The following is a 15,284-nucleotide window of genomic DNA, read 5'->3' as shown; positions in this document are numbered from 1 at the left end:
TTAAAGTGGAATTCCTATGCTAATATTGCAAACCTGTTTCAGCCAGCCTATAAAGCGATTAGATAGGAAAGGCACAAGTTAAGCTAGAACACTTACTTGCCCTTGGAGAAACCCTCCACACAGCTTCCCAGCATCACTGCTTGCACCTCCTCGATATTCTCCAATTCTTTATACCCATGGCCAAAACAAAAAGACTCTGAAGAATAATGCTTGCTAACACCCTAAAACAATTGTTTTTTTGTTTTCACACACTGAGCCAAGTTACACAGTTAACAGCGGTACTGTTAACGTCTAGAACTCCTGAAGTCTACGGTACAGAATGATTTAGAATTAAACACAGAAGGCAGTAGAGGAAAACAGGACAGATACTTTTTAAAGAATATCAGAAATATTAGTCTTTATTAATACTAAAGACCATCAAAAAGGCATGTTTTTGATCCAATCTTTAAAACATGAGGTAAGCAAATGCCTTGCAGACTTCCCTGGCCATCACTCCCATTGTTCTGGAAATTGTTCAGGGGAAAAAACATGCAAGATGATGTGAGTAGTCCTGCACCTATGTTGACTTTTTTAAACTCAACACTGTCAATTTCTTGACATTTTGCCAACTTCCTTTAAGTTCTCCATCACCACTACTCCTAGTGTCATGTCCTAACCCTAGAAGGTTCTCCTCCATTTTTTACACTAAGTGAAGAAAAAACAAAACAAAATAAAACCTCACTCCTGGTGACACACCATGAACTACTAAAGTTCTACAAGGCAAAAGGACAAGTACAAGTTTGCTACTGACTTTCTTCACTGATAAAAGAGCTGCATTCGGCAACAAAGGAAATACCAGGGCCATCTCTGCATGGCTACTTAGGGATTATCTATAGATTTACAGCTGTAACTACGGAGAATGGAAAATAACATTAAGATGTCAAGGCTGGGTAAATTCTCCAGATTAGTTCTCACAATGCTTTCCCCTAACTGTCCCCTTAACCCACTTCCCAATTTTCCTTCCTCAGCCAACTATTGCTCTACTGTGCGAGAGACTGCCTTCCTGAGAGTAACAAAGCAGGGAAGAAAAAAGCAGCACAGAAGAAAAAAGTGAAAGAAATGGGGAGGGGGGAGCATGCATAATAGTAAAAATGAAGGCTTTCTCCCTTATCCTGGAGAATCAATTTCATGAAGAAACAAGCAATTCTATTAGAGACAGAGAGGCAAAAAGCTGGGGGATCGAGGTGAGGAATTAACTACCATAAGTATCCAAACACCACTCAAAACTAAAATCTTGAGGATGTCTGTAATCCACCTTTCAGAGAAACACACTATTTCTTCCTACAGGATAAACACCATTTAGGTAGCCTTCTTTGAAACTCAAACAAATGAAATCAAACTTAAATAATGTATCTTGTCAAGAACTGATACTAACATCCCTAGCAAAGGCACAGTCCCTAGTACTGCATTTATTCATACCTTAAAAAACCACCACTACTTCCTTAATCTTACAGCAAAGGTGGGTAACACCTGTCTTAAAAAATAACCGTCATAATTAGACTAACAATTTTACATTTATTTACACTCTGACTTGTTTTCAACAAGAATTTGCAACAATTGATGAGGAAAGAGTGTAGCCCGTGCTGTTCAATATGCAGCCCCCAGCCATGTGTGGTCACTGAGCAACTGAGTGAAAGTTTCTTTTAAGAAAATCACTTAATCTGTCTAAAATATACATCAGGTTTAAAATTCTCGTGTAAAATATCTCACAAGCAATTTTTTATACTGATTTTACATGTTGAAATAATGTCTTGAATATGTTGGTTTAATTAAATATATTACTAAAATTAGTTTTACCAGTTTAATGGTAAAATGTGGTTACCAGAAAAACCTACACCAACATAAATGGGTGGTATTTGTAGCTCCCATAAGCTACAAACACAATATTCTGGCTGTCCTTTCTTTGTGTAAGCTTACACAGTAAGCACACAGAAAAAGGACAGCCAGAATATTACATTTAAGCAACAAAATTCCCTTTCCATCTCAGTGCAGGCCGTTGTCTCCTCCCTGCCTTCCATCATACCAACAATCTCTCCTTAACACAGTGCTTGGCACATAACAGGCACTAAATAAGTATTTCTTTCATGTGGCACTGCCTTTCATGAAGGAACCTAAGATACCAAGATGAAAATGCAGCATCAAAAGTGAATTCTTTTAAGAAAATCAATTGGCCACTTGGGACACCCAGCAGAGGCCTAATATCCAGGCTTCAAAGGTAAACTAACAGACTAAATTATTATCGCCTACAATATTTTTGATGTCACATAAAATACTCTTTTACAAAATAAAAGCCATCTAAGGGGCAAGGCTATCACATAGCCATTCATGCTTTCAGACTATGGGGTGAGAGGACAGATGGAGTAGAATTTTCCCTGTGCTTTAACTCTACTCTTGGTATAATTCTGACCTCTAGAATAAGCCAGCTTGTTGGATGTTGAGGAAAAACGCACAGAGGTTACTCAATAAGCTGTAGGATACACAAATTGCGGTAGTCAGAGGGAATACTTTAAGAATCTTCATGAGAAAACAACAGGCTGTTGAGAGCAGGAAAGAGAGACCCAGAAAAAGAGAGACCAGTGAAAGCTGGATGATTGCTTTAACTAAAGGTGTCATGAAGAACTAGCAGTGGGCCACAGCAGGTGGGAGAGCAGTGATTTCTTTTGCCTTCTCTTTGTGAACACCCAAGGGGGCAACCTGCTCCAATGAGGTCCAACCTGGGTGCCTGTTTTCTGAAGGTGGGTACATTTGCAAAAGCCCCTGACTACCACTTAGGTGAAAGCCAATTTTTCTTTAGAGATATTTGTTTTCCCATCTTCCCCAGACATCTTTACAAGTGAGGAAGGTAGTATTGACAAGATGTATCTGCACTCCATTAAAAAGGTATTTTTGTCTATTTCTGATTACAACCTGCATACATAATCCTTACCATACATAGCCACCTTTTTCCATAAGTTTACTTAGTAGTTGCCAATTACTCTGCCCATGTGTGTAATTCTTATTCTTTTTTTTTTCTTTTGAGATGGAGTCTTGCTCTGTTGCCCAGACTGGAGTGCAGTGCCATAATCTTGGCTCACCACAACCTCCTCCTCCCAGGTTCAGGCAATTCGCCCGCCTCAGCCCCCCAAGTAGCTGGGACTACAGGCATGCGCCACCACGTCTAGCTAATTTTTATGTTTTTAGTAGAGACAAGGTTTCACTCTGTTGGCCAGGCTGGTCTTGAACTCCTGACCTCCTGATCTGTCTGCCACGGCCTCCCAAAGTGCTGGGATTACAGGCAACTGGCCTTGTAATTCTTTATTTACTGGGTGAAATTAAAGAATCTCAGTGTAAGACTGATGCTACTTGAGATTTACCAATAAAAGGTTTCCCCAGAAAGTCTATTTTTTTTTTTAAGATAGAGAATCGGGAAGAAAAAAAAATGTACCACTGATTTCTTCCAGGTCTTTCTTTTTTTTTTTAAGCTCAAGGGAAAATGAGGAAATGGTCAACTATCACCTATCACCTCAATCTTAGTGGCCTTTAAAATTTTTGTCTACTTCTGTTTTATGATAACTATATTTCAGGACCAAATTAATGAAAAAATCACAAATGTATCCAAAATAAACTTATTTTAAGGACACTGTTGCAGATCCTAAAAATTCCACCAGAACTCTGCATTTAAGAGCATAATCCATGATCTGGGACATGTCTATGGACTGTGCAATGTAAATTCTACCCAGAAACTCAGGGATCTGCCTGTAACCTGAAGGACAATCCACTTAACCAGTCTTCCTTTAGACAAGCTCTTCAAATGAACAAACTGTTGCTCTGTGCTTTCCTTCTAGATTGTTCTCATCTATGTTCACAGTGCACAGATAAACCTTCCATTTCCAGGTCCACCCACTCTCTACTCTCTTCATACACCTGGGTGCTGCAGAGCCTCATGGTGCTGTGTCCATGCTGAAAACACCTCCTAGTGTCCTCTAGTAACACAGGCCCAGGACCGTGCAGCTGTCTGTCCACTGAGCCCCAGACCTACATTCCAGCGATACTAGGGGCACTCAAGCCTTTCCGATCTTGCACTCACTGTTGCCCAAATCTTAAACTCTTTTCTCTCCTCCTTTATCTATCCTTCTCTCAACTTAGACTGATCCTTCACATCTCAGCAAAGACAGCACTCCCCTAAGAAAGCCCTCCCAGACCCCCACCTCACCCACTTTAAGAGTGGATCACCCAGAGCTGATCTCTACAGTGTGCTTTTCATGGCATATCCTTGCCTGTTTCTTCCAGCTCACACAGCAAGATTGTTCGCTCTCCCTCAAAGAAAAGCACATAGGAAGCCTCAATATTTGATAAGTGTTCACTAAAACCAAAGAAATAAAGTCAAACAGCAATGACAGTGTTTGACATTGAAATATGTAAGATTCTTCTTAAAACTTTGCAACAGGCAATTCTGAACACTTGCTAGATGTATCATTTTTGAGTCCCCACTGTTAAGCACTTAAGAGACATTACTACTCATCTCACTGAGCCTCTAACCAGGAAGGTATACGAACCCTCACTTCAGAGATAATGAAATGATGGCCTGACATTAAGTAACCTGCCCACCGTCAGGGGGTTAGTAAGCGGTGGTGCTTCTATTCAAACGCTCAGATTCAAAGCCTCCACTCTTCCCTTCATACCAGTGGTTCTAAAATTGTGGGCCAGGGTTTCTTCAGGTTCTGTGAGATCAGAACTATTTCCACATGATCCTGACATGTTATTTGCGCTTGCATTCTCATTTTCTCCAAATGAACAGTAAACTTTTTTGGAGGCTTATGACTAGCACAGACTACATTCAGAAGCAGATGTTAGAATCAATATTTGATAAAATATAAAACAATGCCACTAATTTTTTGTCTTGGCAAAAGTTAATCTTTCATTTAAAAAGTATTATGTATGTTAACACATGATGGTTTATTATTTTTTTAAAAAATTAACAAATCAACCTTTTAAACTTTCATCAAATTTTAGCCAGGCACAGTGGTTCAGGCCTGTAATCCCAGCACTTTGGGAGGCCAAGGCCAGTGGATTCCTCTGAGGTCAGGAGTTCAAGACCAGCCTGGCCAACATGGTGAAACCCCATCTCTATTAAAAATACAAAAACTTAGCCGGGTGTGGTGGCGGGTGCCTGTAATCCCAACTACTAGGGAGGCTGAGTCAGAGAATTGCTTGAACTTGGAAGGTGGAGGTTGCAGTGAGCCAAGACCAAGCCATTGCCCTCTAGCCTGGGTGACAGAGTAAGACTCCATCTCAAAAATAAATAAATACATAAATAAATAATAATAATAATTAAAACTTTCTGAGACAGTAAATATCAATACGCATAACTCACATAACTAACACACGCTCTTTGGAGTTCCCAATAATTTTTAAGAATGTATAGAGGTCTGAGATGAATAGGTTTGAGAAAGACTGTTCTAATTAGCTATTGAAAATAAATATAAGCTAGGGTTTTTCCTTCCCTGTAAATCTTATCAAATAATCAGAAGTCTAGTGCTTCCATTAAAGAAATGTCCATACACAAAAATGTATAATTTTTCACATTTTGATCTGATCATCTGTGGCCTTTTTGTTCTAATATTTTTCTTTGTTGATTTTTCAATATAAAGTTAAACTTATCTTTAAAGATACTTAAATGTGTTCCATTCAGAAGCCAAGAAATGCATAAAAAGCATAATTTCTATCTTTAAAAAGCGAAAAACTCAAGAAGAGTCAATAATTCTATCTGAATATGATAATTCAGGCATCAAGTAAAATGGACATTTCAACCTAATCTGGTAGGTTCCTGTGACATCCAGCATAGTACTGAGCCACTACTCAATCATATATAAAATGGAAAATAATTTTAATAGCTCTAAAGCAAAACATAATTGGATAAAAATATTTGCTGGCCGGGCGCGGTGGCTCAAGCCTGTAATCCCAGCACTTTGGGAGGCCGAGGCAGGTAGATCACGAGGTCAAGAGATCGAGACCATCCTGGTCAACATGGTGAAGCCCGACGCTATTAAAAATACAAAAAATTAGCTGGGCATGGTGGCGTGTGCCTGTAGTCCCAGCTACTCAGGAGGCTGAGGCAGGAGAACTGCCTGAACCCAGGAGGCGGAGGTTGCGGTGAGCCGAGATCGCGCCATTGCACTCCAGCCTGGGTAACAAGAGCGAAACTCCATCACAAAAAAAAAAAAAAAAAAAAAAAAAAAAATTTGCTAGGGTAGAATGCCAATCATTCAAGAGAGAGATTTTAAAGGTATGGGATAGTATTTTGAATTACTCATACTATTATCCTCCTCACATGTGGCAATACAGGCTAAAAGAGGGATAATATTTGCACAATTTCATAACTAAGGCTGTATTATATGATATTTTACCTATCCTTAAAAACAAAGTTAATTTTACATTGTATCTATATGTGAAATGACGTAATTATGTAGCAAGGTTTGTACTTCGAGAGATCAGAAACTAAAACTAGAGGAGAATTAACATATATACCATGGAGTGGACATTATACTAGACACTTGGTATATGTTACCCCCACTTAATCTAATACCCTTTGTGCTGGTGCTATTTTTCCTGCTTAACTAATGAAAAACTTGAAGTAAAGAGAAGTTAAATCCCTTGCCTAAGATTACCAGGTTAACAAGCAATAGAGCTAGGAGTTCACATCCCTTTCTAACTTTAAAATCTATGTTCTGTGCCTAAGACTTAATACCTCCCTAACCTTATATTCAAAACTGAGTGTTAAAATCTGAAGAGGATACAAAGTTATACAGAAATAAGAAAACAAATAATCAATGAGCAAAATGGAAAACCTAATTGCACTCAGAATGAAAATACCTCAAATGTCCTAGTTGACGTCCCTGTAAATGTCCTGGGTTTGCCTATAATGACACACTCAAAGAAGAAGGGAATGCATGTGGGCTCTCCCGGAGTCCAGCACAGGACACAGCATGAGTGGAGCCTCCACCGCTCACAGATTCAAATGCCACAGTCTCGCACATGTCCTCTGAAATGCCCATTGAGGTATCTGTACTCTTACAATGCAGGAAAGCAATTCTCATCCAGGGATCAGAATATAAGCACAGGAGGTCTCCAAGCTCTGCTCGCCCCCTGGCAGAGAGGATGCTGGAATGAGAAGTCTGAGAAACCACTGCTCTAAAAAAAACTCCTCGCTTAGTAACTTTCCAGGGAATAAGAAAATAATAATTCCTAAAAACCAAGTCGCATTCATTTCTGTCCTGAAAGCCACCCAAGTCTGCTGGCCTCAGGGACAGTACTTTTGGTTCACTCTGAAGAGGGGTGTTTTGCCCTGAGGTTATATGAGAATCACCAAGGGTGGTTACATGAGGATCACCAAGGGCTTCAGGGAAGCTGCCCTCCCCACCAGCTGAGGGCAGCTTCCCAGAAGCCACTATTTGTCCTGTGGTCCCAGGAGTCTTCCTGACCTCTACTCCCCAAGCCCAGCTGAGGATGAAGCTTCAGAGCCTTTGTACTAAATGCCTCCCCGAATCTAAAAATTTTTTTTAAAACAATTGGTGTTTTCTTCTTTCCTTTATTTTTTTTTTCCCCTCACTTTGTTGCCCAGGCTAGAGTACAGCAGCATGATCTCGGCTCACTGCAATATCTACCTCTTGAGTTCAAGCAACTCTCCTGCCTCAGCCTTCCAAGTAGCTGGAACTACAGGCATGCAACACCATACCCAGCTAATTTTCTGTATTTTTTAGTAGAGATGGTGTTTCACCACATTGGCCAGGTTGGCCCTGAATTCCTGACTCCAGGCGATCTGCCCACCTCAGTCTCCCAGAGTGCTGGGATTACAGGCATGAGCTACCATGCCTGGCATAAAATAAATATTTTTTGAATGAACTGATAAAAAGTGCAGAAGACAAATTTTCCCACTAAGAAAAAAAAAAATCCTCTGAGATGCCTTGAGTAGCTCCGTTTCCTGACCAAACCCTTTTACTTTCAACACTGCTTCAGTCCCTTCTGCTCCCAGTTTGACCCTTCTGGACCAAACTGTCCTCAAAGGCCTAGACGACAGGTTCACACTTCATCTTCTGTATGCTTCTCCACCTGTCCTATGAACTGTCTAATCAATATCACTGGCTCCCTCCCCATTTAAGTCCAAATTCCTTAAAAAGGAATCCAAGATCACAACAATCTGGCACTGACTGATACTTTCTAACCTACTCCCTGCAGCAAACTTGACTTCCTGAGCAGTTGTTTAGCAAACCATCCCCCAATCTGAACTGCTGACCTGGGTCCACCCCCCCAAGTAAGGCCTTGCCAAATTCCAAGCATCCTCACCTAAAGGTATTTCCTCTCTCTGAACACTTGTCACATAATCATGCCTGGTCTTTCACTCTTCTGTATTTTCACATGCAGGTCTTATTTCCCCAAAACTGATTATAAGTCCATCAAAACAAGCACTACGCCTTTTAGCTCTAATATCGGCTACAGTGTACCACAAAAACAGAGCTGCAATTCGAGTAATCAGTATGTACTTTTAAATAGCACTAAGAATAATCTGTATACAGGGACATTAATTTATCTTCCATAGACCTAGGGAATAAATACCAAAATTTAAAATGGAAAAATGTCTTTGTGCCTATGATAATTTAAAACTTAAATCTGTTATTTTATAAGATCTGAATGATAACAAAAATGTCAGCTTACAAAAAAGGAAGACTCCCTACTTGAGTAGCTGGGTGCCCAAATCTCTTAGAGACCGAACATCTTCTGTGAATCATCATTTACTGTGATTTTCTACAATTTGCAATTCAAACTCATACTATCAAATTCAACAGTTGGTAAAATCAGTATCATAAAAGTATACATATTTTGCAGCTTCCCAAGAAAAACATCACAATATAAAAGGAAGGATGGAAGAGACTACCACACACATATAAATCTTTGCTAGAAACCAAGTGTCCATGTATTTTTAAAACACACACACACAGAGAAAGAATAAAGAAGAATTCAGAGAAGGAAACAAAAGCATTTGTCTCATGAGCATTCTAAGACCTCTGTCCATTTTCTTGCTAGCAGCCACCCAGCTCCTCGTTGGCAGGGACTCAGTCTTAGTTATCTACACATCCTTAACATCTAGCACAATCACTGAGAATAAGGAGATTCAAGAATTCTTGCCTGAATAAAAAAAAATGCATAAGCCAATAACAAGATAAAAATTAAGGCACTTATAATAAAAAAGCTTTTCATAAAGTTTAAAGAAAAATTCAATTAGACAAGTTAGCCATGCTGAATTTCACATTGCAATACAGAGGCAGGCTCTGTGTCCCCTTACCTGATGCACAGGCACTTTCTGCGGGGTGTTCTGGGGTGATGGGTGGAGCTGTGCCCAAGGCTGGTGATGAGGGTGTGGGGGTGAAGACTGGTGGTGCAAGCCCGGGTGGGGCTGCAGCGGAGAACAGGTTGGCAACTGCTGGAAAGACGGCTGCTGACCAGGGTGCTGTTGGCCAGGTATCAGTCGTTCCTGGATTGCTTGTGGGTCTCCAAGGCCAACACCAGGACAACCATTTGGTCTCATGTGCCCAGTCAACTCCCTTGGTGCCGAGGACATGCCCATAAATGGACGAGACTGCTGCATGTTTCTGGGGCCCATATTCCTCTGTCCGATTCCCATGGCACCAGGGGGCTGGTGAGATGGCTGAGGATGGGGCATATTTGGATAACTGCCAACTTCCATTGGTATCCCAGCACTTCCCGGCCTGACTTGTGGAGGAGGAGTACCTGCTGGATTACTCATTGCTTTCATGGGTGACATGGGAGGTGGAGAGGCATAAGTTCCCTGAGGCTGTGAAGGATGCATAGTTTGTGTGTTCATTTGGTTAAGTGAGCCACTGGGGTGGATGGGCTGCTGGTGCATTAGTCCTTGACCACTGTTTGATGGGAATCCTACAGCATTGGGGTATCTTGGTACGGACTGATTCATTGGAGTATTATTTGTAAGGCCTAAATTTTGATTCATCCCTGTATTGTTAACTAATCCCTGATTTAGGTTACTGTAAGGATATCGAGAATACTGCCCTGAGTTGTTTATAGTAGGAGAGGGGACTGTCTGGCTCCGAGAACTAAAGTTAAGGGTTTGTGGCCTAACAGCCCCTTGTTGAGGAGGATTCGGGGAGAATCTGGGACTGTGGGCAACGGATTCTCCATGGAGAGCAGTAGGGGGGTGGTGATGGAACTGTTGCACCGAGTGACGCAAGGAAGGTGCCATGCTGGGACTCTGCTGGGGCACGTGGGACAAGTGGCCAGGTCCTGAGGTGGCAATAAAAGGATTTCCCTGATTGAGGCCCTCCTGGCCTTGGGAAAACTGGCTTATCCTCTGCTGGGGCTGACCATGCTGCTGCATGGAAAAATCCCCACGTGCCATATAGCTGCCCATCTGCTGCATGTGCTGAGGGTGGCCCTGTGCAGGGGGCCCCGATGGAGCCGGCTGTGGTGGCTGCGGCTGTGCCTGCTGCTGCTGGTAGGGGGCTCGTATCTGGTCTGGTACCTGAACAGCCCGGGGCCCCCACATGGAGCTGCTGTCCACAAAGGATTGCCCATGCCTCTCATTCTGCATGCCAGGGTAGACGCCCATCTGACCGCCACCACTGCCACCATGGGGCACCTGAGGAACGGGAGGGGTGTGATACTGCGAGTGCGGAGACGCGAGTCCGTTCCCGGGGGCGTTGCTTATCATTCTGCTCGGCTGATCCATCAGATGCATCTTTTGTTGTTCGTACTGATTATAGTGATCAAAATGTGTCAGCTTTGTTTGATTTTGATTAGTGGAAGGATGATGAAGGGATGGCTGTAAAGAGGCAAAGCCTTGGTCTATCGGCATTTGCTGACCCATAGGATTTACTGGATTTTCCGGGTAACCACATTCTCCAAGACCTTCAAGGCCTTCACTGAAAATATTCCCATCCTCGCCAAAAAGACTCATCATTCCTGGATCTGCCATCTTCTTCCAACACACGGCTCCTCCAAACCACAGCTCAGGAGCTTGCCTGTGCTTCACTTCACTGAGGTGTCTGCCCTCAAAGCCTATAATCCTTAACTAATCTTCTTCATGTCATTCCATATTTCTTTAACTCTCTTGGACCCTGCAGTGTCAGGCAAAGTCTGGATGTAGGTCCTAGAAGGGAGTCAGGGGTGGGGGAGAAGAAGGAAGAAAACACAGAATTAGGATCTGATGATAAAAACTGCCAGTATTTTGTATATCTGAATTTGGTCTCCATCAACAATATTAATCTAGCTACCTCACTGAGCTGTATTTTATAAATTTAGTTCACTTTAAGAGAAATTCATTAGCTTCTACCAGAAGCATTATTATGATCGGTTACTCAGAAAGCAAGCAAAACACTAACCTTAACCTTAAATTAATCCATTCACTACACTTCCTAGCGTTCCGTTCTTGGATGAAACAGAACAAAAGAACACAACATGAAGCAGCAGCAGCTGCCACAGCAGGCAAGCAGATGTATGAATATAGCCAAGCAGCTCATCTGCTGAACTAAAGCCCTGGAAATGCTCTGGTTACCAACAGCCCGCCCTTAACCTTATTCCCCTGAGTGGTGTAATCAGATGAGCAGCAGCAGCACCGAGGGCTGTGAAAAGCTCAACTTAGTTAAACTGACTAGAGGATTATACAAATACCAAAATCGGTCATTTCATACAAATTAGATATTTACAGTCCACATACAACTATGCAACTGCAACAGAGGCCTCTAACAAGAAAGTGTTCATAATGATGTTGAAAAGCAACCTTCAGAACAGCATAATCGATTCATAATTTCATTATGCTTAATGGCAGAAATATACAAGATTCAGAAAGAGACTAAAAGAAAAGCTTTCATTCTCCAAGAGGGCCAATTTCACTCATGGCTCTGGGCCTGTGATGGTTCCAGTCTGCACTGACACAGGGCAGGCCAATCACCAGGCTCATTATTCTCCCACAGGCACGCTGGGCTCTGGTGGACCAGGAGCCCATGTGACCACTCAGAGAAAACTAGCTGTGTGCATACTTTGTAGACAATGACTATTCTCATAACCAGAAACCCAATTTTCTCCAAAACTGAACATTATTTTAACAGAATAAAGTTCAAAATATGCTCTCCTTACCACTGCCTTAAGCCCTTTTGGGACAAGGCGGGACCTAAGCAGGTAGGGAGACAAGTGGGCAGGCACTTACGTTCGCACGCTACGTGCTTCCAGTGCACAGCGTATGCTGTGTAACATGCTGCATTTTATTCAAACTCTTCCTAACAGATCCTGTGTCGGATTAAAATAACTAGTTTAAAGAATGCTTTGACAGTCTAAACAGGAAAGTGGTTTTGTTGAGCGCTAATTAAATCAACAGCCTAATAAAGAACTAATTCATATAGAAAAAAATGCCTGAAATCTTAAACATCTTTGGAATTTAACTCATTTTTTTCTCTCTTATAAGTATATTAAGCATTGTGTGATACTAGCCCACTTGAAAAAAACGTATCTTGTTGAAGAATTTCCAAAGTGATGCTATAAACAGTCTCAGTCATAAATTCTATTGACATGCTTCCATAAGAGCATGGGAATGAACAATGGGCTAACCAACACTCTGGAGAACTTACCAGTAAGACACGTATAAACTCCGTTTCTGCCTGCCCTATTCTAACACATTCCTAACAAGAGGAGAATTTTGCTTACAGAAAATGTAAACAACATTCCTGTTCACTGTCAGAACTACAGACATAACACCTGAGAGGGTCTCGGGGTCTGTAGTTTTCAGGTGACAGCTGTCAGCTAAAGTCAAAGGTCTCCTCACTCCGCCGCTAACTGCCATGAATTTTCTGATCTACTTTCTCCAAATACAGAGGTCAGATGGGTGAAAATAAGGTGAGCATGAAAGCCACTTTACTGAAAACATGCTCCTTTACTATGCAACTATTTTAAAATCCACAATAAAGAGAGGTAGGCATCTCCAGTGCCAGTTGCAACAAATATTCATAAATTAAATATACTCCTAGGAAGGCTAAACAGTCATCATTTATTAAGGTTCAGTATAACTTTCAAAGAAACAGATACTGGATTGGACTTAGTAATAACTTAAACCAGCCATAGAGACCAACCACTTACCAAAATAACCTTTCAAATTAGTTTAAGGAAAGTAACGTCTACATATGTGTCTTGGAAGGAGCAGCTTCATCCTCCAGGGTCCGCTGGTATGGGAAGAAATGCTGCTGATTGGATGAGACTCCGGGCCAGCTCCAAGTAAAAGTGAGCCTAGAGTGAGTGGATGGCTTAGCCCACTGGTGACCTTCTCTTGCAAGCCCACTGAGACCAGAGGCAGAGCCACATCAAACGTGGAGAAGCAGCGATGAAGTTGGTGCTTACTTTTTATCAGCTTAAGATTCCGAAGAGGGACATGGGTAGGGAAAAACCAGAAAGCCCTCCCTGAGAGTAACCACACTGACCCTCGGCTGTGTTCCTCTTCCTTCCTGTTCCCCACACCCTTCTACTAAGTGTCCATCTCCCAGAGGCACGAAAAACACCAGCGTTATAGAGCATCAACTAAGCACGTTGCTCACCACAACTATAGCCACGCTCAGGTGAAGTCCAGGCAGCGAAGTTAAAAAACTGGCTTTGTAGTCTGTCATTAGTGACCGCTCACTGGGACAGCCACCAAGGCCTTCCTGCCCCTTTTCTGACCTCAAGACCCAGCTGGCAGCTATGCCAGGAATCCATCTGGTAGCTGCATTTCATATTTCTGATTTGAGCTAATCTAATTAATTTGTTTTGGTCCTTTTTTAAATTTGATCAAGACCATCTGAATGCCCACTTTCCCAAGTTGCAGCTGCAATTTTGTGTTTCTATAAAGGATATTCATTCAAGACTCCATTTTGAAAGCTTCTCCCATGTCTACACTCAATATCGAGATATTCTGAGTCTAGATCAACACTGTTCAATGGGCCACAAATGACAGCCAGTACGTGTAATTTTTAATTTTCTAGTAGCTACATTTTAAAAGCAGACCAAAAGAGTGAAATTCATTTTACCAATTTCTATTTAACCCAATAAATGCATAATACTGTCATTTCAAGAGGTAATCAGTATTAAAAAAAAATGAATGACCTAGCTTACATATTTTGGTATTGTTTGAAACCCAGTATGTAATTTACACTTACAGTACATCTCAATTCCTATCAGTTACATTTCAAGTGAAAAAAAATGGACATATGGGGCTCATGGCTTCCATATTGGACAGCATAAAATATTTAAAAAGAAGAAATGGGAATAACAAATTAGCAATGACATTTTTTAAAGTCTCATAATTATCACCTGGGTAATAAACATTTGAGTTGCATTTATGTTTGATTTGGCTTTATGTAAAAATTAACTCTCAAATCACAATCATTCATTCAAAACGTATTTACTAAGCACCTACTGTAATTCAGGCACTGGTCTAAGAGCTGGAGAGAGATCACTGAATAAAACGAAAGTCCCTCTTGTCCTCATGGAGCTCACATGTATCTGTAAATGACGAATCTCTTATATAAGAACTAAGATTCGGGGCTTATGTTATTAAGAATACAGGTTACCACTTCACAAAATACTCCTCGGTAATTTCTGATGAGGAACAGTCTAACCAGATGTGAGAATATTTCGCAAGCAGTACAGATCCACACAAAGGAGACACAGTAATTCAAGTTTCGACTCAGTACCCTATTGCCAAGCATTTTCTGAGATGTGAACTGAAGGACAGTTCAGATGACGCCTGTGTTTGGGAGTGAGGAGGGGTCACAACGAGACCACCCAACTAACAGGATCATCAATGAGAAGGGCACTGTGAAACCAATTACAAACATTTTAGAGTTAGCAAGCACTCTGAAAACCTTCTAATCCAAATCCCTCTTCATTTAACAGATTAAAAAAATCCTTTTATAGACTGAGAGGAGTAAACCTTCTACTAAACATCTCAGTGACAGTTCCCAAAGATGAAAGAAATGAATGAATGAAATGGCAGCTTACTAGTGAGGACAAAATATTAAAGGCCTACATTAAGTCTGTTTTATTCAGAGAATCACTAAAATAACTGCTTCCATCACCAAATAGAAGAGAATTTCCTTTCCAAAAATGTTTTTAAATTATCCTATATATAACTTTTAGGAAACAAGCATATATCAACACCAAATTGGAGCTACTGGTAAATCTTACTGGGAAATAGCCAAATGAAAAATGAGCAG

At 41.2% G+C, this 15,284-nt stretch overlaps 1 protein-coding gene across 11 annotated transcripts in view; it reads right to left on the bottom strand.

Moving 5' to 3' along the window:
* CHD7 (chromodomain helicase DNA binding protein 7) overlaps window positions 1-15,284 on the bottom strand; it is a 180,291-nt gene that overhangs the window by 108,324 nt on the left and 56,683 nt on the right. For 9 of the 11 annotated variants that reach the window (XM_017965361.4, XM_054246608.2, XM_054246606.2 and 6 more), the window contains exon 1: window positions 9,359-11,199. The exons of the other annotated variants lie outside the window; for them this stretch is intronic. In XM_017965361.4, coding sequence (XP_017820850.1) covers window positions 9,359-11,023 — 1,665 coding nt within the window. In that variant the 5' untranslated portion in view covers window positions 11,024-11,199. Of the gene's footprint in view, window positions 1-9,358; window positions 11,200-15,284 lie in introns of those variants that run through there. 11 annotated transcript variants of the gene reach the window in all.

Source organism: Callithrix jacchus, chromosome 16, assembly GCF_049354715.1.
Source record: "Callithrix jacchus isolate 240 chromosome 16, calJac240_pri, whole genome shotgun sequence".
Lineage (NCBI taxonomy): Eukaryota > Metazoa > Chordata > Mammalia > Primates > Cebidae > Callithrix > Callithrix jacchus.
This window is presented reverse-complemented; position numbering and strand designations above follow the sequence as displayed.